Consider the following 23,078-nt stretch of genomic DNA (forward strand, 5'->3'; position numbering starts at 1 on the left):
TTAAGGATTTAAGGCTTATGGGGTTTAGATCAGACTGGTGAAAACAATAAACAGCATCTCAACATTTCAGTTTAGCAACTAGATAGATTAGTACCTCGTATTGATTTCTTTGTAATCTTTACATACATACACAGAACAGCATCTGTTTCTGAGAAACTAGTCCATTCAAAACCACCGTGCACTTCATCTGACTACGCAAATGAAATTACACAGTATTTCTCCAGGGTCACAGCACATTGTAACCACAAGGATTGCAGTACTCCTGTACTTGTTATGCTCAAAATATAAACCTGATGTATTTACTAGAAGTTATAAGTAGTCAATTGGGCATATCATGGTTAATTGCTATTTTCTAAACCAAGATTTAAACTAAAAAAAGTCTTTCCTCACAATGAAAAAAAAGATCACTGTATATGTGATAGGCTTCCAGGCAGCCTAAATTGCCCAACCCCTGGCAGACTTCTACTGACTGAAAATACCAATCAAAGCCCTGTCATTTTGGTACAAGCAATATATATGGGTATATATATACACACACCCTGGTGGTGATTAGATATCAAAGGCATCAAAACAGGTCTTTTCCCACAAAAAAGTCCTGAGTACTCATCTGTACTAACTGTAACACTAACAAAATAATCCAGATAACAAAATCTTTAGAACTTCTGAAGATTAAACTCCTGAAGATTATTCACTTATTTAAGTTGATTACCTAATTATAACTTAGGTTCCTGACTCTAGAATCTTACATTTTCAGATACAGAAGTGTTTGAAATATCAGTAATTCAACTCTAATCCCAGAGAGCTAGGTATCTGCTTTACAATATAAACCTTTTTTCTTCCTATGGCTTATATGACATTTCTTTTCTGGAGCTATTTCAGCTCCTTTATTTGAGTACATCCCAGAAGGCAGAGCTACAGTACAGCAGAGAAGGAAGATCAATAAAGTAACAATAAAAGATATCCTGAAAACAGAGCTTCCTCTGTATTGTAATGGCAGAGTTATTCATGAAGACAGGCATATAAAGTATGTTTAGGACTGAGGGGAGCAGGTGCTTTAAAAATAACATGATTCATTAAGTATCATTTTTGAGGCAACCACAGTTATAAGAAACTTACTTGGCATAAGCTCATCCCACTAAGCCACAGTCACATATCTGTTTTCCAGATCATCTCTTGAACTGTGTGCTCTGCATCCAGTACTGTCCAGGGCTCTGAGCAGGCCCTGAAGTCAAAGCAGTCAGCTTTCCTCAGATCCTTAAGTACAGCCAGCCTTGCAGGGGAGCTCTGCAAGAAGCTTCTGGCTCCTGAAGGTCATTAGCAGTGTTCTCATTCAGCTGTGCAGAATATTGCTACTTGTCCCTAAAAATGGGACAGGGAAAAACAACTAGGAAGGGGCTACATGCTGTCTGCAGGAAAGAATAAAAATCATAATACTACAGCCTATGCTGAAACAGAATTGTTTTGGCCTGACAGTACATGAGTTTTCTGCTTAACGAGCAACTAGGCTGGGTGGTGGGAGGAGGAGGCAGCAAAAGTGTATGCTTCTCTCTATTCACTTTTTGGGTGCTCATAATAATATCCTGGCCCCACCAACGCTTGGGGAAGCTTTATGCCTCGTTATGCATGTGCCCCCTTTGCAAGGAATTCTTCTTGACAGCAGAGAGGAAGGGAAGAGCAAGTAGAAAGAGGAGGGAATAGATCATCAGTTGAACCTTTAAAAGAATGCTCTTCCACTGCTTCCCATCCTAACCACACACAGCTGGCACGGCAACCGGGGAGCAGTTTCACAACAGCTTGCATCACAAGTCCAGGACACCCACGCTTTACTTGCTTATTTACTTGCACATGCCATTTTGGAGTCTCTCCATCTCTGAAGAGGGCCCCAGCTGGTTTTAAAGCTGTGCCTTTGTTTGTAAAAACGTACTCATATTTTGTGCATAAAACTAAACCAAACCTCAAAATAACTAGAGTTATTCAGCCAAATTACATTCACATTGGAGTGGTGAAAGTGGGCGTCAACATGATTGTGTGTGTGTGCACGCAACACATATAGACATAGAGAGCTTCACAGTTTTTTTGGAAGCATATTTGCAAATGGAATATAAACAAAAAATCTTACTTATAAACATGGATCAAGGCACTGAAAGTTTTTCTTGTGAAATTTCAGTATTGCTCCTTATCTGGGAAACTTGCATAGTTTCTTCTCGCCAAAGTAAAATATATCTTATATTCATGAGACTGAAGAATTACATTCCGGTACTTCATAACCAGGGCCAATCGCTGGTCCTATCGCAGGCTCATCATCTGGGAATCACAGCCCTTCACATTCTCATCCTCTGTCGGCACAAACATCCATCAAAAAACATGAGCTGTGCACGCTGCACTCCTCTCTTCTTTAGAGACTTACTTGGTTAATGTATTCATTAGGGATGATGTCTAAGTCCCTTCAAAGTTGTTCTGGTAATAACAGCCACAGTTAAGAGAAATCAGCTAATTGGACTTTGTTCCAAATATGCAGAAAAGCTGACATCTCACCGGGTAGGAATTAACAAAAATATTGGCTGGGCAGAGATAAAATTTCCACTTGTTTCAAGTGGTTCTGAGCACCTAAAACCCTTTTACAAAACACAGTCATGCTGTCTTATGCTCAAATGAGGGTGCTGCATGTCTTGTTGAATCTACCATGTCACTGATGCAACATGACGGTTGCGCATAGTCACTGATCCTCATTTCAAGGCTGAATAAGAATAAACTTTAACTTTAATCTAAAATACTAAGAGAATGTAACATCCCCCAAAAGCATTTTGTGTGCAGATCTGTTCCCCCTAGGGAACTGGGCCTCACTGACTGTCTTTACAGACAAGCTAGCTGACTACTACTGCACTTAGAGACTGTCATCATAAAAAATCACCCTATGCTTCTGCGCCCACCTCTCTCTCCCGTGTTTTGGATGAAGGAGCTACCCAGTGGCACAGCTGCCATACAAAGGGCTCAACCCCCACTCCAACTCTTGCACTGCCAGCACCAGTCTTCATCCAGTCATGATGCAAAACTGCTCCAGGTGAAAACCATCCTTTGCTTTTTGCTGAATTAGTTTTAAGGTGGGTCACTCCCTGCTGGCACATGGTGTGGCTGCATGAATGCTGGACACAGCAGCAAGGAGAGGGCAGTGCAGACCAGGAAAGAGGAGCTGGAAGTGGGTAGATGACTTCTTCCTACAGCACTGCCAACTTCCAGTGATGATGGAGCTGAGATACCGGTCTGGTACGGATGAGTAATTCTGTTGCCTACTGCCATCTTCCCTGTATACAGCAAATAAGTGAAAAACAATACAAATGTGAAAAGTCAGGGTATGTAGCAGTAGTAATAGATATAAAGTTTTCATGTGGATGATTAGGCTTTTATTAAGTTCTCTGGCAATAAATCATCATGGAGAAGATATATTACAGCTTTCTGCGGATTCAAAAAGGTTATCTATTTTTTGCAAAGCCATTTTTATGCAAGCTTGAGTTAAAGATGGAAAAACAAACAACCTGGTAGTTAGTGGGAGGTATGGGAGGGAAACACGGTTCCCAAGATCTTAGAAAAGGAAGCTGCTGTGAAAAGCCATCTGTTTACGGTGTCCTTAGCAGGACCGTACAGAAATGTCCCCTTTAGGCAGCATAGTTATTAACAAATGTAAAGAAGCAGTAAGGGAGTGTTGGAACAAGGTTTCAGTCTGGTTTTTTCCTTTTATGGTAAAGCTGCCAACTTGCTGCTTCATTGTGATAAACCATCTGATTTTGTTTGTGATTAAGCAGAGCTAGCTGGTCTATCAAGAACAGAGGGGCATATGATCCTTACAAGCAATCTGGAGGTGTTTGGTGAAAAAGCTAAGCAGATTCCAGAGGATAAAAAAAGTCACCTGCATGTTTAGGAAAGCTGGTGGGGTTTAGAATGTAAATGTAGATCTCTATGCTATTAAAAATTTGAGGAGAAAATAAAAAATTGTCCAAAACCTCTAATATAGACATACAAGGAGGGAATATGATAGTCTTCCAGGTAGTGTCAATTTTTTAAAAAAGGTATTAACCAAAAAGGTATTGGAATCTAGAAGACACGTTTTGTTACTTTTTAAGACCCAGGAATTATGTTTAAGGAGTTTTACTTGTGCAAGTCATTCTCTTCTGATAGATCTACCCAAAATCATAGAGTCATAGAACGGTTAGAGTTGGAAGGGACCTTGAAGATCATCTAGTCCCAACCCCCCTGCCATGGGCAGGGAGACCTCCACTAGAGCAGGTTGCTCAAAGCCCCATCCAGCCTGGCCTTAAACACCTCCAGGCATGGGGCATCCACAACTTCCCTGGGCAACCTGTTCCAGTGCTTCACCACCCTCAGAGTAAAGAATTTCTTCCTAATATCTAATCTAAATCTCCCCTCTTCCAAAATAGGGCACAGTTGTTTCTGTATGAAACAGAATATTCCAGAACAGAAATAGGAGTAATTGAACAGGAGAGTCCTTCAAAGTAAATTAAACCAGTATCTGCAGCTCAAGTCATAACAGAATAGGATTAGATTTCCTGATATGTTTCAACCTTACCTTTGCAATTTGTTAGAACTGCTTAAGGAAATAAAGTAACATCTGGAATTCTCCCTCCATGAATGCGCACGGGACAGTTTGTCAGCACGAGGTTTCACAGGACAGGCTGCACAGTTCAGGAATGCAGGGCTGAAAGCTTTGAGACTTCATATTGCTGCCAAACACAAGAGAAGTTAGAAGGGGATAAGTCCAATGACAAAGAGAGAAGTTTGCAAGGATGCCATGGGGTTGGTCACCTCCAGAGAACACGCAAATTGCACAGGTCCAGTCCTGGAAGCCTATCAGACTACAAGAGAAAGCTGAAAGCAAATAAATTTCATTTTCCCTCCAAGCCCTCAAGCAAGCTGCTGTCAGTCAGAGTCACAAAATGTTACTTCACCAGAAGGCATCCTTGGAGAGCTAGCAACCACCCAGCAGTCACTGCTCACAGTTTGAGCCTTGCCAGGACCAAAGACCCACCGTTCCTCTCATTTCCCCATTGCTCTCATTTCAGCAGGATTCGTTCCCTATACCTGCATGAGGGGCTGGGCTGATCAAGTCCAAAAAAATTCAGTAACTCAGGCTTGACTTGCAAAGCCTGTTCTCTATCCCAGAGGGCACTTGGTGCACCTTCTGACCCTCCTATTCCTTCTGCTTTTACATTTCAACAAAGCTGCTCATACACATGCACTCATGCAAACCCCTGTGGTGGATACCTTCAGGAGGGGTTTTCACTTGCTAGGGAGCAAGAGAAGGGCAGCAATGGGCAGCAAAGAGTAGTGAGAAAATACTTGGCTTGGAGGAGACATAGCTTTTTTTAATGTTCCCTGAGCTCAGAAATTCCGCTAGCAGCTTGGTATCAAGGAGTCACTTTTATTTTCTTTACGGTATTTACGGGTTTGTGATGCAATATCAATATATGCCCATGGTTTCTATTTACACAACAGAGTATTTTTAGCAAAAATTCTACCGTGTTCTCACTTTTTTAACTTAAAAGAAAGCCTACCTCATACCCTGCAATGAAAAATAAACACGGATCACAACTCTCCTCCCAAATATTTATGTGGAAGAGTCCTGCTGTGCTGATTGCTGACAAATATCTGCAATAGAAATGTAATGAGTCATTTTGCACCAATTTACTGAATAAAGCAGTTAAGTGGCACCATTTGCTGTATGAATGATCAATAAAGCAGTTAATGTTATAGCTATTGAGGAACTGGGAGTAAAACAGTTGTTTAATATCAATACAAGCCATAGAAGAATCCTCTACTGCTTTTCCTAGACTGGCTGTGGTCCAGACAACAATTACAACTTGCAAGCTTAATAGGACGAATTTATCTCCATTATCTTTACACAGTACAGAAAGCTTGTTTATCTCATGGTATTTATTACATACAGACTCAGCAATAGGGGCAAGCAATCAGTCAGGTAGCCCTGCAAGTCACCCCACACACTGAATAAAGGGAGGGGGGAGTTCATGTCTTAACCTCTGACCAGAGGCTCCACTGGGCTAATGCTAGCTCTGCATTTAATAAATAATGCCAAACCATATAGAAACACTTGCTTCTGCCTTAATTATTTGTCTCAAGTCTCAGGCTTGTAAAATATGCACAGTTTTCAAAAATGTATTTGTCCTGCCTGGGAATTTATTTTCCTAAGTCAGATTTTTCTATAGTCTGTACAAGGCTGTCTGTGACCGCCTCACTCAAAGAAGGGCCAACTTCAACACCAGGGCAGGTTGCTCAGAGCCTTGTTCAAGTCTACTTCCAAATAGCTCCACAGGTGGAGATACCACACCTCTCTGGGCAACCTGTCCCAATGTTTGATTGTTCCCACAGTGGAAGAAAATTGTTCTATTTCAGAACTGATCACAGCAAAGATGCTAATCATGCATCTTTACATGGGGGGCAAATTGTAAAGCCCCCCCATTACCACAGACCTGTCTGGAAGTCTTGCTTCAATGGAGCTTTACAAAAGAGTTTAGCATTGTGGAGCGTGGAGCACATTGTGAAACCTCAGTTGGTGTTCATTGTCCATTACATCCTAAAGATCTTAGCCTGAGAGCAGCCTTTTGGTAGGAAATTCTGTGTAAAAGTTCTGAAGGTAAAGAGAAACTCTGACTTTAAAAGCATAAGCAGGGAGGAACACTGCAAGAGCAGGTTATGGAGCAAGGATACCATCCTAAACCTTCCTGCAGCATTACAGCGTCCTGGACTCTGCTGCGCAGAAACCTCTTACATGCCTCACATAGAAGAAACGGAAATTTTGGCCCACCTTTTTATAAATCTTGATCCAAAATGTGTTTGATGGTCCTGTTCATAGTAAAAAGCATGAAGAATGCTTTTCTTCATGAAAGCATTCTTGTAAAATATGTGAAGTATCTTGTTTTATTTTATTCTTTGGAGGATATCTCAAAGAAATTACTTGTCCTCTTCATAAAAGTTGTCTCTCAGTGTGAAATGAAACAGAGAGTACATTATCCAGGTATTTGAACTGCTCTGCTTTCAAAATTCAAAGCTTTGCATGACCAGCTTACATTTTAGTTTTTGATGCCTTATCTGTCCAGACTTTGTCCCAAGTGGGCTGCTAGCCATACTTCATAAGTGTAGTAAAAACTTGAGTTTCAGGTTTGAAATTTTGAGTTATAATCTTCTTATAGAGAGCCTGATCTTTTTGCTGTCCTCATTACAGTTCATCTCTAATGGAATTTACAAAAAATATTTTTGAACTCTTAACCTTTTGTTCTTTTTTGCTACAAAATATTTCCATTAGAGATAGTTATTTAAATGGAAGGGCAAATTAAATAAGATGTGAACCCAGTACTTTTGACTAATTGTGGATCACCAGGCCTTGGAAAGTCTAGGCTGTTCAGTGTAAATCCTTGTAAATATAAGTGCTTCTGTCAGGACAGCCATTTTCCCCTATTAATGGTTTTTATTTCTTTATTCACAGATCGAGAAGACCAGTCTATCCTGTGCACGTAAGTAAAATAATCTATTTTAGAATATCTCAATATTACAATGACTTTATTCAAAACTGATTCAAATTCTGATGGAATGGACATATTCTACTGCACTAGACGCTCTTGACTTCTCTCTTGACTGGAGTTCAAGCTTCAGTAAGCTTGAACTCCAGTCCTAAATCTACTCCAGTAGATTTACCTGTTGATAAAATACAAAGCAGGTATTAGTGTCATAGGAAGTCTTTAATGCACAAACTTATTTCTTTAAATTGACTTGCTGAATTTAGAGATTTAAGAGTGAACAATTGGGGAGTGTGGTTGTAAAACTGTGTGTGTAGAGAGAACAAAAGATTTTAAAAGGTTCCTAGACGAAGCTGAGGAACTGAGAAAACTGAGGAACAGAGAGCATCCTGGATATTTACTGAACTGCTTTTCATTTTCAGCTGTTGGTGGCTCACCACAACTTCCTAATTCAGTTGTCAATGCAGAAAAGTGTGATCTTTCATGTTTATGCTGTTGTTTTGTGCTGTTTGCATATACTGCAGCTAGGACGGGGCAGGTTTGGTACCTCCCTGCTGGCAGTGGGCACCCTGGAGCCAGTGCACGAGGCAGGGTGTGTTGGCTGAGGGCTCAGCAGCACCGCGCAGGTTGGACCTTTCTGCAGTCTCGATGTCATCGGTTTAGGCAGTAATGAAATAGCAGCTAAGCCAGCCCTGCTTTGAACTTTCTGATTTTTATTGTGTCCTGGCTTGCTGAAGGCTCCTCCTTGAGTTTTGACCCACCAGCGCTCAGGCAGCAACAGTGTGGGAGGTTCAGCTGTTGTATCATGGGTCAGGCAGTGATTTTATTGCAATAAGCTTTGCTGTGCACAACTTACTACTCCACAAAATCCCATCGGTTTATCATTCCTCCCTTTTTTTCAAAATACTCAGACTGTTGAATTGGACAGAGATCTCCTATTTGACCTTCAGTTTTGACCGTTTCTCCATTCCTCTGTTGCTAGTTAGTTGGTTTTATTTACTTGAACTCCATCGAGGATACTTTTGACACAATTTTGTCTTTGTTGTATTAGGCATCTTCCAGTTTTCCTGATCAAAGGTAGCATTTGATTCTGTGTAAATACTAATTATTGTTTGCAGAAGATAACATGCATATTATTTATAGCAGGTTCGTGCGGTGATGCTGTAGTCTGTCAAGTATTGTAAATACACATAGTTCCAACCTGAATGGGTCTTAGGTTATCTGTGAAAATGTGACTACTGACTGAATATATATTCACACTACAGTTTTTAAAAAGCACTGCTACTGATCACCAGCCATACAGTTACTTGTGAGTGCCACTGCTGACTGATTATCACCTAAGAAAAACTAATAATTATATACTGTATCTGGTACTATAAGGGCTAATATAGCTCTAACCTCTGTTGTAACAAGATTTCATTACATGTAAGTATAGCAATCAAGAATCTGTCTATGTATTCATGTATGTATTCATACTGAGAAGAAACCTAAAATTACTGCACTGGTGAAATAAAAATTGACCATCACATTCTTCCCAGGATGAAACATGTCATGATAATGAAGACTAATTTACAACATGCATTTCCTTTTTCTATTCCTGTGCTTTAGTTTATTTTTCCATTAGTAAATCTTCAGATCTTCTTTTAATTTTGGAATATTAGGATTTTTAAGAAAGGGACTTTCTTTTGCAAATCTATACCTTTTTGTTCATTAAAAACCATTAAAGGGTCCACTTCTGACAGCTATCAGATATTAAAATACTTTTTCTTTCACCTGACCAGCTAAGCTGGAAACATAAGAATGAAATGTCTTTCCCATTTTGAGGACAGTCACGGTACGTGATTCATCGAGATGTTTAGAATAACTGCTATGTGTTGGATGGGCATCATGAGCCATAGCTTAAAACAGTCCTCACACTTGTCTTTTAAACCAAAAAGATTAGTCAAGTTAAAACTAATGTACACAACTTGTAAACTACTGGTTTATGCTCCTTGTTGACCTTATTTGGAAGTACAGAAAGAAGAAAGTTCACTTGGCTTTCAGCTGGGCAGCTGGGAAGTAGAAGAAATTTGCATTATTGTATGGAATTCCTAAAAATTCTAAAAAATTATCTTTTTGCCTAAAATACGTAACAATGACTGAAGACTTCATGGTGTTGATCAGCTGGGATCTTTTCTTTAAATAGCTACAGAGCCAAACTTTCCAAGGCCTGGTACCTAAATTGTAAAAAATGTAGCTGTAAGGATTCATATATAAGTAGTTGTGGGTGCTGCCAAAAGCGCACTTAGGTTTAGTGATGCTGCAGTGTAGACTCTTGTGTTCTTCCACTCAGTGCTACCCACCTCCTACAAATAACTTTTTGCTATTTACCTTATGATAATTCAGCAGGATAGCCAAAATACTGGTGTCAAAATGCAAGGAGAAATTGTGCACTTTATTTTTAAGTACTCTGTGCTGTGTGCTTTGTACTACTTCTGCAAAGTTATTCCATTGTTAGTTGAGCTCACCAGGAAACCAAAGGCCTGGTGGGATGCTGAGTACCCGGACTCACCTGAAATGCTGCTGGGGGATAGGCAGGGGCATAGATCTGAGAACTAAGCGTGATTCCCTATTTCTATATATAAATACACCCATTCTCAGGACTTCACCCTCAGCTCATTGAACCTACCCTCATGTGGTTAAGTATTGTTTGCATTCTTTTTCAATCCCTAACCTTTGTGTGATTAACTGTGGTATGTTTAAAACGTTTCATCTGTCTTTTATGCTCATGGATTTTAATGCTTCCTCAGAATTCCCAGTCTTTCCTAGATTTCATTATTTCCTCTACATTTTATTAATAACTACACACATACTGCCTTTGATCTACTCTCCTCTGTGCACACATCCTTTCTGCTGTTAGCTCTTTCCCATGGGCAGCATCACTGAACATCCTCTCATGTCACTCCCTGCCAATTGCTCTCTGCCACTTCACAGCCAGCCTTAAAACCCCACATCCTATTGCGCACATTTGTAAGCTGCCTCTCTGGAACATGAGAAACTTTATACCACGGTTGTGCATACTAACTAATATATCTGTGGCTGCATTATTATAACATAACAACATAACATAACATAACATATCCTGGGCTTCATCAAAAGAAGCGTTGCCAGCAGGTCGAGGGAGGTGATTGTGCCCCTCTACTCTGCTCTGCTGAGACCCCACATGGAGTACTGCATCCAGCTCTGGGGTCCCCAACATAAGAAGGACATGTACCTGTTGGAGCAGGTCCAGAGAAGGCCACAAAGATGATCAGAGGGCTGGAGCACTTCTCCTATGAGGACAGGCTGAGAGAGTTAGAGTTGTTCATCCTGGAGAAGAGAAGGCTCCCGGCAGACCTTATTGCTGTGTTTCAGTACTTAAAGGGGGTGTATAAGAAAGATGGGAACAAACCGGTGGTGAAACACTGGCACAGGTTGCCCATAGAAGTGGTAGGTGCCCCATCCCTGGAAACATTCAAGGTCAGGTTGGACGGGGCTCTGAGCAACCTCATCTAGTTGGAGATGTCCCTGCTTATTGCAGGGGGTTGGACTAGGTGGCCTTTAAAGGTCCCTTCCAACACAAACTATTCTATGATTTTATGATAACATAGCATAAATAATAAATATACAATATATAATACTGCACTAAGGGTATGAAATCTAATTAATTCATGTGCCTGAAAATTAAGGCAGTTAAGACTTTTCCATCCTTGTGTTTTGGTCCCAGTACTGTTCTGGGCAGCCTTTACTGCTCTGCCTGCTACTGGGATTCCCCAGAATTCCTGCCTGCACTTAGGCCTTCCCCACTGCAGTCTCTCTTCTTTGACATCTAAGTTGGCCATGAAATATTCTGTATTCACTCTTGCAAAGACCATGCTGGTCTGTGTTAACCAGCACATTAGATATTGCTGAAAGAAAAATCCAAGGAAATCTGTCCAGTTACTCAGAGACCTGAGCAACCAGTGCATCAGCAATTAAGTGTGAATTGGACTAAGCAATAGGCAGTGAACAGGCTTTTCAAGCTTCTCCCAGTGTAAGTAGAGGCACCAGCCCTCAAAGGAGACTTCTGGCCTTTAAGTTGTTTGATTTCTAAAGATACAAGTGGATTCTCCTGGAGTTTTCAAAATGTTTTTTACTAAAAATTCCACAGGTGCTTATTTGCATAGCTAAGTACATGAGTGTTTTAAAGATCTCCTCTTAAACCTGTCTGATCTTGGGTTCTCATATTTTAGCCACTTCCTGAAAAGAGCAGGTAGAATATTTTCTAGAAAGCAGATGTGGCTAAAAGGACTGTGCACAAGTTTCAGTTAAACAAAAATCACCTTAAATTAATAAGGAAAAAAATCTGATCAAAATTCTGAGTGTTTGGGGTAATGTGAAGCCTGTGAAAACAAATGGTTGTTAAACACTTGATTTGTACATATAATCACATACCTTTTCATTACCTTTTACTTTTTTTATACATGCAATTAGTTTGAATAGCTTCTATAAAAACATATGGTAGCAGGGTCCTAATTTCACTTAATTTGATGCAGCAATGGACAAAACATTGTGTGAGGCAGTGACCATCCCGCCCTTTTCCCATTCCTCCCCTCTCTCGTTTTGGGTAAACTCTCCAGAGCCTCACCGGCCATTGGACCTCAGCCCTCTTTCTCCCCTGACACGTGTCAAGAAGCAGAGTCATCCAGAACATCCTCCAAACTGCAAAGACCCATTACTCAAAAGATTCCTCCACGAAAGAGCTAAACTCTTTTCTTTCCCAGCTCACTAAATCTCAAAGGCTGGAGCTGGCAAGCATTGCTGCCTGGCCCTCGTCCCGTACAGATATCTTGTGTAGCTTTAGACCTGGGGTGGAACTTGGTGCCGAACCAGCTCAGTCTCTTTTGGGAATTTTTTTATAAGTAAACTAGTAGGATCAGTGGGCTGGCTTCCGAGAGGGGTCTCTAGTTGGGCACAACTCGTCTAGGACAAAGATGTTCATTATCTTTGCACATCTTGTACCGCAGGATGAAGCCTGCCAAACCCTAATGTGATTTAGAGCACCTCATTGAGTGCTCTGTGCACAGAGGCTTCCCGCAGAGCCAGCAAAGCCAGATTAAGAGATGTGTGAACGGGCAATTTTTGTGGTTCATTGCTTACTGAAACAAACGCTGAAAATAAATTCTGCTGTTACTTTTTAGGTGTTTCCAAAAGTGGTATTAAACTAAGCCTTAGATAATAATACTAATATAGAAAGCTTTTAATTTTTCAACAAAAAAATCCACTTTTAAACCTGATTTTTCCCAGTTATACCAAAATATACAAGAGTCCTAGCTACACCACAGGCTCACCCCACAACAGTGGAGCCAATTTGCTAGTCTCACTTTATCCTAATTTGAAAACCTATTCTAACTGGGATAATTTTCATTTAAGGTGAAGAAATGGAGTCATGGAGGATTTAATAGCTCACGTGGTACAAAAACTCTATTATAGTTGAGTACTATATATGTGATCTTATCGGCTTTAAATCCTGTCCTGAGTTCCTAAAACAATGCCTGGCAAGAAATGAGGGAAGAATAAATTTAGACTATGCCACACAATGTGATAGTGGTGTTTTTAACAGAGCAAGCCTTTAAGTCTAGTGGGTCCTTTTTCTCTGGAAAAGCCAAGGAGTTTCTTAGGAGCAAAACATGTATGAGAAGTAGATCAAGTACTGCTGTTGGGCCAATCAGAACTGTGCAATGGGACCTGCCTTTGAGCTGTTTTTTGTGTCGCCCATCTGAGCTGGGTGCAAAGAACAACACTGGCAGCAAATGTGCTGCCTCTCTGTATGGCAGACAACAAGAATGATTTAAGATGCTTCAATTAAACATATGATCAGTCTACTCCCAAAAGATCATGGTAACATGGGACAGTGGTAACAGCGTTTATATGGTGAACTCCCCCTTTGAAACATAATCTAGGGGTAAAGACTGAGGAAAATGGGCACTCAGAAGAGAGGAGCAGATGCCTCCTGGGAGAAACCGTGTTGTGTATGGTCCATGCCAAAACCGCTGAAATATGCCTGCAAGAAAAAGACCCATCTTTAAAAATTCAGTCACTGAGCTCAAGAGAGCATGTAAATTTTAAAACAGCCGGGATTCCTCATATGACCTCACAATGAAAGTTGTCTCTGCCACCCCAGAAATGATGGTACTTCATGGTAGATGCAGAGAAAAAAAAGAGCATTACCGGTTCTTTTGCAGGTCAGTAGCTCTAGGAAGAATTTCACCCATCTGTGAAGTGGACTAAGAGACTCACATGCTCTCCTCCTCCTGAGTCTTTCCCCTTCCTGGTTAAAGGCATTGAAGCTGATCTAGTCATTCCTTCTCATGAGTTAGTTTTCAAACACATCGTATTTTATCACTGAGATGAAATCTAGATGTTGTCATACAGCTGGGGTGTATCCTTCAGAGTTTGAGGGCTACTAAGGTTGTTTAATGGATACTTATTCATCAGACCTGTCTATTGTCATGGACATCTAAAAATTACCTGATATGTTGAAAAATTAGATGTATTCACCAGCTATGGACATTATTCTTCATTAGTTACTGACCTTTGAGATTTTTTTCCTACTTGTAGCTGTCGAGATCCTGTCTGTTTTCCATTTCATGTTGAAGAACCTTTTACTGTCCACTTCAAAAGAAAGTTGAAACCTCATAGTCTATCTGCAGAAAATAGGAAAACCCTCAGCCTGTGCAGGAGCAAAGAGTTAAGGATGAAAGCACAGAACAAAATGTGAAGTAACTTAAGCATTACAGTATGGTAGGATAATTACAAGTAAAATGATGCCATATATGGTAATACTCACAGGGATTCAGGGGAAAGCCAAATGATGGGCACTGTTGCCCTGGGAGAAAGGAAATGCAATTCATGTAGCAATGAACTACAAATAACCTTTAATAAAATGGAGTAGTTCAAAGCCTGGGGTTTGTTTGAATAAAGTTTTTTTTATTTTTTTTTTCCAAAGAAACAAAGTTGTAAGGTAGATTTATTTGAAAAGTTTGTATGCATATGTCTTCAAATTGGTGTGCTTGGTTTGGAATTGTTCCCAGGACACTTAATTTTTATCAATAAAACATGGAAATGTTTTAGCACTGAAGCCCAGGCAGAGATGGATCCAGCCTCTAAACTGTGCAAATTAACCCATGTCTTGTGAAAAGGAACATATTCATCTCAATTATTTCTGCTTAGAACTCTAAAGCCAGAAGAAACACTTCTCATCATGTTGTACCTCAGACAGGAATTGTTTCTGGTTTCCTAAGGTTTACATCAATGTCATCCTATCTTGAAAGTTCTGCCCAGCACTTACTCATAATTTTTATGTCTGTTTATCGCTGGCCCTTGGTAGGGAAAATTAACTCCTGTATTTCCTAATTAGGAAATGAAGCAGAATTGCAATGGATCCAGCTAAATAGTTTCAGCTTCAAAAGAGCTGACAAATATCCATGGGATTTTTGAATGTATTGTTCTTTTTGTTTTTAAATCCATTTTAGTTTAAATCCAAAGACAAAGAGTTTGCATTTAGACTGTTGCCGTCCTCACAGCAATAGCTTGATACAGTTGAAAACACTAGTTTATTACACCCACACCCACTTTAATGCCCTTCTTCATTGCTGAGACAGGACAATATAAAAACACTTTAATGTATATAATCATCAGAGCCAAAGGTATCTAGAAGACGTGAGATGATGTAATGTGACACATAAAGAGGGAAAAGTAGGCTGGAAATGTTCTTCCGAGAAAAGATGGTGTAAATCTGGCCCTTATACCTATACTTTGAAAACAAGTATTTTACTTTAAGAGAGGACTTAAGACTTGTAAATAAACTTAACCCTGGGACTCCTCTGGGAGGTGAAAAGTTACCACTGCCTTCCTGCTACCCACGGGACACCGATGGAGCACAGCCAGGATGCCTTTTCTGCTGGTGAGACATCTCCCCACGCAAGACGTCCATTACTACCCGGTCAGCAGGGATACCTCGGGCAGACCCAGCTCTGGTCCCACTGAATTCAAGGAGTGTTTGAACAGGGAGTTCTGATGAGGCAGGATCATTCACTTATTCTCCAGCACTGATAAAAGCTGTTAGTCTACTTTAATGCCAGAGTTTCAAAAGATAAAAGTATTGTATTATGCTGATGTTTTTGCTTAGTGCTGTACCATGTTGTAGTTAATGTTGTATTTTTTGGTCTTAAAATACAAGCAGGCTCCCTGCCAGCTCCACTTCTCATAAATGTTAGGAGGCTGCCAAAGCAAGATGAACTGCCGTTCAAAAATGCATCATGTTTTAGAATTGCCTTAAATGGCCCAATGTCCAGTCAAAATACTAACAGGACAGAGATATAGCTCTGATAATGCGTTCTTTGCATGCTGAAGTCAGGTGGATTTGGGGAAAGAGTGTTCTGGGGCAAATACTAACTGAGATGGGCAGTTTCCAGTCCTGTTTTTGTACACTACAAACAGCACACAGCAGAAGTAGCCCACTAGTTAACTACCTTCTTTTGTGTTATTTTCTTTCCCCTCAGAGGTGAATCTGGTGCTGGCAAGACAGAAAATACCAAAAAGGTCATTCAGTACCTGGCTGTTGTTGCTTCATCACATAAGGGCAAAAAGGACACCAGCATCACTGTAAGTGAGCTCTTCTGTATTCAACCCTTCTTCAAGCCTGTTAGGACTGTACTGAGCTGACTGTGCTAACAGCAAGTCAACGCCGGTGGCTTGCCAAACAGTCGACATATTAAGAGTACAGAATTACATCACAGCTCTATGTTTATGGAAAAAAACTTTTGTTTGACACCCCCTTAGGCATCAAATCAGAATGTACTTTGCTAGAAGAGAAATATTCATAGTTTTCCATATGCATAGCACCTATTTATATCCTCCAGTGAAGGCCTTGAAGTCTGCAAGCGCTTGGGTCCTTATTTTACCCTTGGCCCCTGGCAACTAAGAAGTTTGAGAAATTCTTTAACTAACGCATTGTACAACTGCATCACAAAAACCTATACCAGCATTTAAACTTCCAAACTTTTGATTGGCCTTACTAACTAGCAAAGAGTCCCAGTATAAAACTTGTCTTTTCTTTTTACTCCTCTGTCAGAGAGAACAATTTTGAAAGGCACAATTTTTTTTAAGTACTTTGCTCCTTCAAAATTTGCAATAGCTTTGCCTTAGTGACTAAAGTCCATTTTCTTGCTCTGAACCATAATACGAGCTTATACCTTCTAGTTCCCAGGGATCATTAGTGTGGCTGAGGCTCTCAACCGTCTTTGCCGTTTTCAATGACGCAACTCCAGGTCCTACATCATTTCCAGCCTTTTGAATGTTACTCAAACTTCTGGAAAAAAAAAAAAAAAAAAAAAAAAAAGTAGCAATTCACTTTTATGACAAAAGAGGCTTAATTCAGGAAGACATTTCAGTGTGTCCCAAATGCAAGATTGGGTCCAAAATAAGCAATTAGTAGGGTAGTGGGAAATGAAGTAAAAATCTCACGATCACACCTGTGCTGGGTCTTGCAGCTGCCCTTGCCTACCCTGTATGGTGGCAGACACAGGACTCCAGAGCACAGTGTGTGCAGCCTGGCCTCTTCCACCATAAATAATTGTTGTTTACGTACAGCAGACTCTGCTTTGGGGCAGGGGAGGGAGCAGATGTCCCTTTGGGTAGTATTTTCCAGGTATTTAATCAGTGATTAAATTTAGTGGAAACAGTCCAAGACTAGAGGCATCGTTTTCCTTTTTTGAATGTTTACGCATTACTTCTTCCTACTGGGTCCCTGCTCACTGGCTGGGGGAAACGAACTTGTGGTTTCAAGGCCACCCCTAATAGGCACATAACTGCAGTTACTGCTGACTCCTCCGGGGAGTTACACGAGTCTCAGCATCAAACGGGCCCTGAGACTGACCTGAAGGCAAATATCCACCAGATGGGAGATGAGAGAAAGTCTAAGTTGTTCTATAACATGCTGACAAATAGTAATTCAGTGGCTGGGACTGCTCACACTGCAATTTCAGTCATCAAAAGATAATGCATAGCAAAACGCCTCCGTTGCACCAGAGAAGAACTAGGGATTTATATAAATACCTGTCCTTGTCTGGTCCGGGGACACCTGGGACGGGATCCAAATCCCATCCTTTTGCTTCAGGGTTGGTTTTTTTCCTTCAGTTAAAATGCTGTATATATGTTAATGGCATTTGTACTCTTGGTATGTCTGCAATAGATTGTTTGTATTTGTGTTCCTGGTTTATTTGCATGGAAACTGTGTATTGGTTATTTTAATACAGGAAAAACAATAAAAATGTCTGTGTAATGGAAATGATACTGACACTTGTTTTATACCACATTATTCAATACAGCAAGGTCCATCTTTTTCTTACGTGAGTAACTTAGACTGTTTGATGTGTGTTTAAGGCACCGAGTGTAGATCTGCATGCTATTGTTGCACCTCAAAAATTTAAGAGAGATTTTGTTGAAATATGTTGTTATGATAAAAAGCAACAATAGCGCCAAATGCTCTCACAAATCAACCCTAACTGTGTCAGGCTCCATGGTAAAGAATGAGGTCTGACACAGGCAGGGTCATCTTTCAAATATCACTCTCTTCTATATGTGTGTGTTCAAATTGCCATAGTTTGAATGGAATTTCCCACGATCCTGAAAGAGCCACTCAGCCTGAAATTGAGCTCTGTGACTTCTGAATGAAAATACCCAAATGCTTTCCGTGCTTCAGGTTGAACTTTTTAGGACTGTTGTGAAATAATTCCTAAACCTCACAGTGTTTGATTGATTTGGTTGGCTGCATGCTTTCCATTTGATATTGCTTTCAATTTTACATTTTCATGTAACTGTTGAGAATTGTTCACATCTGCAAAAGTTAGCATGTTCTTAGCTTGCTGCTATGATGTGTAACAGAGCAATTCCCACTGCAGAGTGTGTCTGCAGGTGTGTTACAGCAGTTTCTTACAGGCTCTCCTAGGCCCTCCTGTATGGTGGTGTGCCATACCGGTATACCAATACTTTTGGGAATATAGACAGATTTGCTGGCATATTCTTTCTGTTTTGTAGGAATTTTTTTTTTTTTTATGGGATCTTTTTTTCTCTCCATTCTGACTGCTGCCTCTCAGACTTTGGCTATGACAAAGGGCAACATGTTGCCTCTTAGTTAATTTAGTACTTAATTTGACAGGCTCTCTGCAAAAAAACCTAATTCATTACTGGCTTAGGCAACTCTGTGGAGTTTAGTGTACTTACAGCTGCATACAATGCTGTTAATTTGTAGCCACAGTTTTATACCTCAAGTTTATGGCATAGCTCAGTTCTCACTAGAAGCAGGTGCTGTCTGTCTCAGTTTAGCAGACAAGACTCTATTTTAGCTGTCACCATCTGATGTCAGCAACACCCTACACCTATCATGGAGATTTTAAGTCTACAGAGTATAATTGGAAAGAGTTGCTCAGTACAGACAAGCTTCAGAGACTTTTAGAAATTCATTACTTATTCTAGGACTCCTATATTAGCTTTTTTGGAAATCTTCCTTCCCTCTTCCTTCAACTCTTAGGTAGTAAGTTTAGGGAGATTTTTGCTGGTTTTTTTTTCTTTCTTTTTTTTTTTTTTTTCAAAATTCATTCTTGATATATACCTTAGTACTTAAAAGATTGATGCTCTCAGAAAAATGCTCATTCTCCCATCTCACGACCATGCAGATAAGTTTAGCCATTTGTTAATAATCTGTTGCTTTTTACTGATATTTTTGAGGCAGCTCTCACCATTGCCACATAAGTTACAAGACGTTCAGGAATGGTATTTAGAAAAAGGTTACCAGTTTTGCACACTAATTGGGAAGCACTTTCATTTTCAAAATTATTTCCCCTAAATACCTAATTTAGGTAAAACCTAAAATTTTTTTACGTTTTAAAACCAAAAAACCTAAATATTGGCTTATTTTCTAACTAAAATTATTTAAATTACATAATATTATCTGTCAAGGACTTTTTCCTTTTCAGGGTGAGTTATTTGAAATAATGCATGTTACTGCAGAGTACTCCTCAAAGAATAGGACAAGAAGCAAATGTGAAAGTGGGTGACCTCATAGGATAGAGCTGAATGAAAAGTTTAAAAAAGCTGTATTCATAAGCACAGGATTTTTTCAACTTCATTGATTTATTTAGAAATAGGAGTATTAAATGCATGCTTGTTTCATTGCATGATTTGTTCATTAGCAATTGCCAATCACCATTAACAATATAATACAAAGTTTGTGTGTTTGCATGAGAATTCATTATCCTAGTTTGAAATAAATCAACGCATGTCCATATTTAACCTGAATAGCCTTGCATGGATCATTATTAATAGACTCGATGAAATCTGCTTTGTAGCTTTGTGCTGCATTACATTAAAATGATTCTCGGCAAGTTATTCTAATTACATCGTCATTTGCTAGCAAAGGATCTCAATAAACTAACTTGAAAAAGACATGCTAGAGGTTTCTTTAAGAATATCCCTTCTAAAAATGATATTAAACTGGAAAAAAAAATATTTGACATTGAATGACCCTTTTTTTAAGAAAGGCCAGTCATGATGCTAAACAGATTAATAGACTTATCTGTCACAGGCAACAGGGCTGGAAAAGGGTCATGTATACAGGACAGCAGTCAACTGCACAAATATAAACACAAAGATTAACAGGGGATGAAAACAATCCACATGAAGTTCAGTATTCAGCAAAAGAAAGTTAGAGGCTTAAATTATCTTTCACATTTTTCTCCACTGTACATTTGTTGGTTTTAATTAAATAATTATGAAGTTCAGGGTTAACTGCATCTGAATGAATTTTAGGGTGAGCTGGAAAAGCAGCTTCTACAGGCAAACCCTATTCTTGAAGCTTTTGGAAATGCCAAAACTGTGAAGAACGACAACTCCTCCAGATTCGTAAGTAGGAGAAATCCAGTCGGGTCTATGTGGGAGGGAGGTACAGCATCTTTAAAACACTATGTACAGACAGCAGCCTTCATCACTGCTTTTCTCTAAAGAGCATCTTAAAAGGAATCCCTTAAAACCAGTTTAGAATTCCTCTCTGAAATAGGAATTTGGCCTTATAGAAGATTAAAGGTCAAGCTCAAACTTGACAGTACCATTGTCCTCTTATAATTTAGCAGACCATGTGTGGCCTTCCAGAGTCTATTTCTGCTCCAGGACATATCCACCTTATGAATATTTGCAAACAAAATGTGTACTTTCTTTTTCTTTGCACCACTGTTGAGCATATCTCTCATAAAGTATGACTGTTACTTCAAAAGAATGGCTAATAAATAAAAAACTAAAGGAGAAAAAGAAAAAGCAGTCATACAGGTTCAAGTTAGAATGATGTGAGCTGAGGGCTGTCACTATTTGACAACGCTTTTTCCTGGGAGTGCTGGCAGATGTGTGTTTTCCCTGCAGACCCCATCTCTCTGCTCTGCTCTCTCCCTGCAAAGTTCAGGGATCCATGCAGATGAACCTTAGCAGAGGGAGTTATGCAAATCCAATGCTATTCCCTCATTGAACCTGTTGAAATCAAACTAGAAAATAGATGTTGTCGTATCACCAGATTCCAAAGCCTGGTCCTGTAGGGAGGACCTTTTTCCCTCTAAGTGCCTGAACAAAACATGGGGGCAAATCTTTGCAGAAGGAATATCAGAGAAGTTCACTTCCTTTTAGGCTTTTCCATGGGTTGTCCCGACAGAAGGGAATCAAGCATGTTATTCTTAAGAGGATGATATACATATCTTATGATATCTTAAGATACATATATTATTAAATAGGCTAAATACTAATGTTGGAAAACCTGGCATAACATGAAAGAACAGCCCAATCTAGATCTTCTTTTCATTCACAGGGCAAATTCATCCGTATCAACTTTGATGTGACAGGCTACATTGTCGGAGCAAACATAGAGACTTGTATCCTTTTCAGTGAGCTGCACTGGAAGCTAACTAGGGTGAGCAGAAGGAAGTAAGATAAACAAGCTCCATTGCATGTCTAAGAAAGGCAAATATTGCTGAGGTTGGTATAAACAAAGATGGAGGGAAGTGGCTCCATTTATGCTGATACCAGCTACTCAGTTTGTCTTACTCTCATGTTTACATTGTCAGGTCTGTTTTCTCAGCTATAGGAAAGTGTACTACTCCCCATATACAGCTTCAGAAAATGGAAGTACCATACCTAAGGCAACAGCAGGGGACTTTAAAAGCAGAGTCCCAATAATAGAGTAGTGGGAAAAGATTTTGTGGTTAAGATTGCATGTGATCTTGAGAGCTATGTGGTCGCTTTATTTTGTATCAGTATGATCCTGCATGGGTCACTCCGGTTCCCTGTGGTCTACGTTACCAGCTGCATAAAAAGTTTTGAAACTTTACTGTTTCTTACTGGCACTGTGACAGGCACCTTGAAAAAAACACTGAATTATCACTACAGTTTACCCGGGAACTTGGAGGGTGCTTCCCGGTTTTCAAGTCCAGGTTTGGCACTTTGTCCCAGTCCCGACCGCGTGTTGGGATGAAGGCCAGATGTTCGGTATGATCTCACCCTCAGCCCTGTGCCCCCTGGCTTCTGTAAGGGAAGGGCCCTGAGCCTTGCAGACTGAATGTGGCTGCACGTGCCCTGCTGTTCAGGTACAGCAGAGGTCACCTATGTTGTGCTGAGATAGAGGCATTCCAAGGAAAAGCACTGAGAATAACTTGTTAAGGGAGAAGTCTATACGATACCTGGTATGACAGCTTTCTAGTTCACGTCTGCAGGATTGAAGGGTCGTTATAATGAAAGTAATATACCTTTCCCTTTCACCTCTCTAAAGACTTTAGCTTGATAAAGACAAGACAGATAGGAAAAGTCAAAGAACATGCTGCAGTCAGGAGAACTGTCTTAGAGTCCATACAGTTCCGCTCCCTTTGTCAAACCAAAGGACAGTTTATCCTGAAATTGCCTTAATCTCTGCATATTTTGTTAAACTGCCATGGCCACAAATTACATGTTCTGGAAACTCACTCAACTGAAATGAATAAAGTATTTTGCCCCATCAAGTGCTAGATATTTCCAGAGAACTTGTCTGTTCTGGATGCTGAAGACAGCCCTGCTCTTTTAAGTGACACACACAGAGCAGTGAGCTATATATCAATAACCTCGATGTATATTTTTCAGGAAAAAAGTACAGACATTTCGGAGAAATTCAGCTTAACCTGACATTGCTTGACAAGTACTGTTGCTTCTTCCCTTGGTTATGTTTATGCGACAGTGTGTTTAAATGAACAAATTAATAAGTAGCTAGATTACTCAGTGCTGCAGTGCCCATCTTTGCGTAGAGAAGGAGCTGCTTGCTCCAATAAATGAGAAAGAAAGATGCAGCTGTAAAGAAGGACCTTGTCTCTTGGGTACAGCATCAAACAACAAACAGTTTATCTTTCTGCTCCTATTTTGACAAGTGATCTTTAGAAAAAATCAGGTTTTAATTTTTTTGGTCTTAACTGA

The 23,078-nt window shown here is 39.9% G+C and overlaps 1 protein-coding gene across 2 annotated transcripts in view; it reads left to right on the forward strand.

Annotated features, from left to right (window-relative positions):
* Positions 1-23,078, forward strand: part of MYH11 (myosin heavy chain 11) — a 56,110-nt gene that overhangs the window by 6,065 nt on the left and 26,967 nt on the right. The window contains exons 3-7 of one of the 2 annotated variants that reach the window (XM_074158238.1): positions 7,514-7,541; positions 16,106-16,208; positions 17,933-17,953; positions 20,412-20,504; positions 21,451-21,514. In XM_074158238.1, coding sequence (XP_074014339.1) covers positions 7,514-7,541; positions 16,106-16,208; positions 17,933-17,953; positions 20,412-20,504; positions 21,451-21,514 — 309 coding nt within the window. The remainder of the gene's footprint in view (positions 1-7,513; positions 7,542-16,105; positions 16,209-17,932; positions 17,954-20,411; positions 20,505-21,450; positions 21,515-23,078) is intronic. The other variant, XM_074158239.1, reaches the window with a different exon arrangement.

Source organism: Numenius arquata, chromosome 14 (genome assembly GCF_964106895.1).
Source record: "Numenius arquata chromosome 14, bNumArq3.hap1.1, whole genome shotgun sequence".
Lineage (NCBI taxonomy): Eukaryota > Metazoa > Chordata > Aves > Charadriiformes > Scolopacidae > Numenius > Numenius arquata.